Raw genomic sequence first — 599 nt, forward strand, 5'->3', positions numbered from 1 at the left:
ATTGTTCTCTCTCAACTGCTATATTAGATTTTGTGAAGTGATTTCTGAAGCTTTGACAGTTTCCACCATGAAAGTCACCCCTAATATCTGATATTTTTACAGGAATTGCCTATCTGTTTGCCAAAGCTTATCTGGTTTCCAAGAAACCACAGTACCTGGACACATGTATCCGGTGTGGGGAGCTCACATGGCAGAAGGGCCTGCTAAAGAAGGGGCCAGGAATTTGCCATGGAGTAGCTGGCAGTGCCTATGTTTTCCTGCTGCTTTATCGACTTACTGGAAACTCGAAATATATTTACCGTGCCCAAAGGTCAGCCGTTCCTCTCATATATTTTAAGAAAAATGTATCTAATTAATATTCTGTATACATAAAACAACCACATGGCCTAATAAATACAAAAAGCAATTCATCACCAGTGCCCACCAGTCATTTAAATGGGTTACTTCAGAATGCTACAACCATTTCTTGGTTATCTTCCTAAGGATATTCTGTGTGTATATAAGCAAGTGTGAAAATGTATATAATTTTGTACCTTATATTTATATTCAAATGGTAGCAGCTTGTTTCCTTTTTAGTAACCCTAAGTCAGTACAAAAAT

At 37.6% G+C, this 599-nt stretch overlaps 1 protein-coding gene across 1 annotated transcript in view; it reads left to right on the forward strand.

Annotated features, from left to right (window-relative positions):
* Lancl3 (LanC like 3) overlaps positions 1–599 on the forward strand; it is a 166,310-nt gene that overhangs the window by 157,321 nt on the left and 8,390 nt on the right. Inside the window, exon 4 of the mRNA XM_004645896.2 lies at positions 103–310. Coding sequence (XP_004645953.1) covers positions 103–310 — 208 coding nt within the window. The remainder of the gene's footprint in view (positions 1–102; positions 311–599) is intronic.

This window comes from Octodon degus, unplaced genomic scaffold (assembly GCF_000260255.1).
Source record: "Octodon degus isolate 3935 unplaced genomic scaffold, OctDeg1.0 scaffold00243, whole genome shotgun sequence".
NCBI classification, from domain to species: domain Eukaryota; kingdom Metazoa; phylum Chordata; class Mammalia; order Rodentia; family Octodontidae; genus Octodon; species Octodon degus.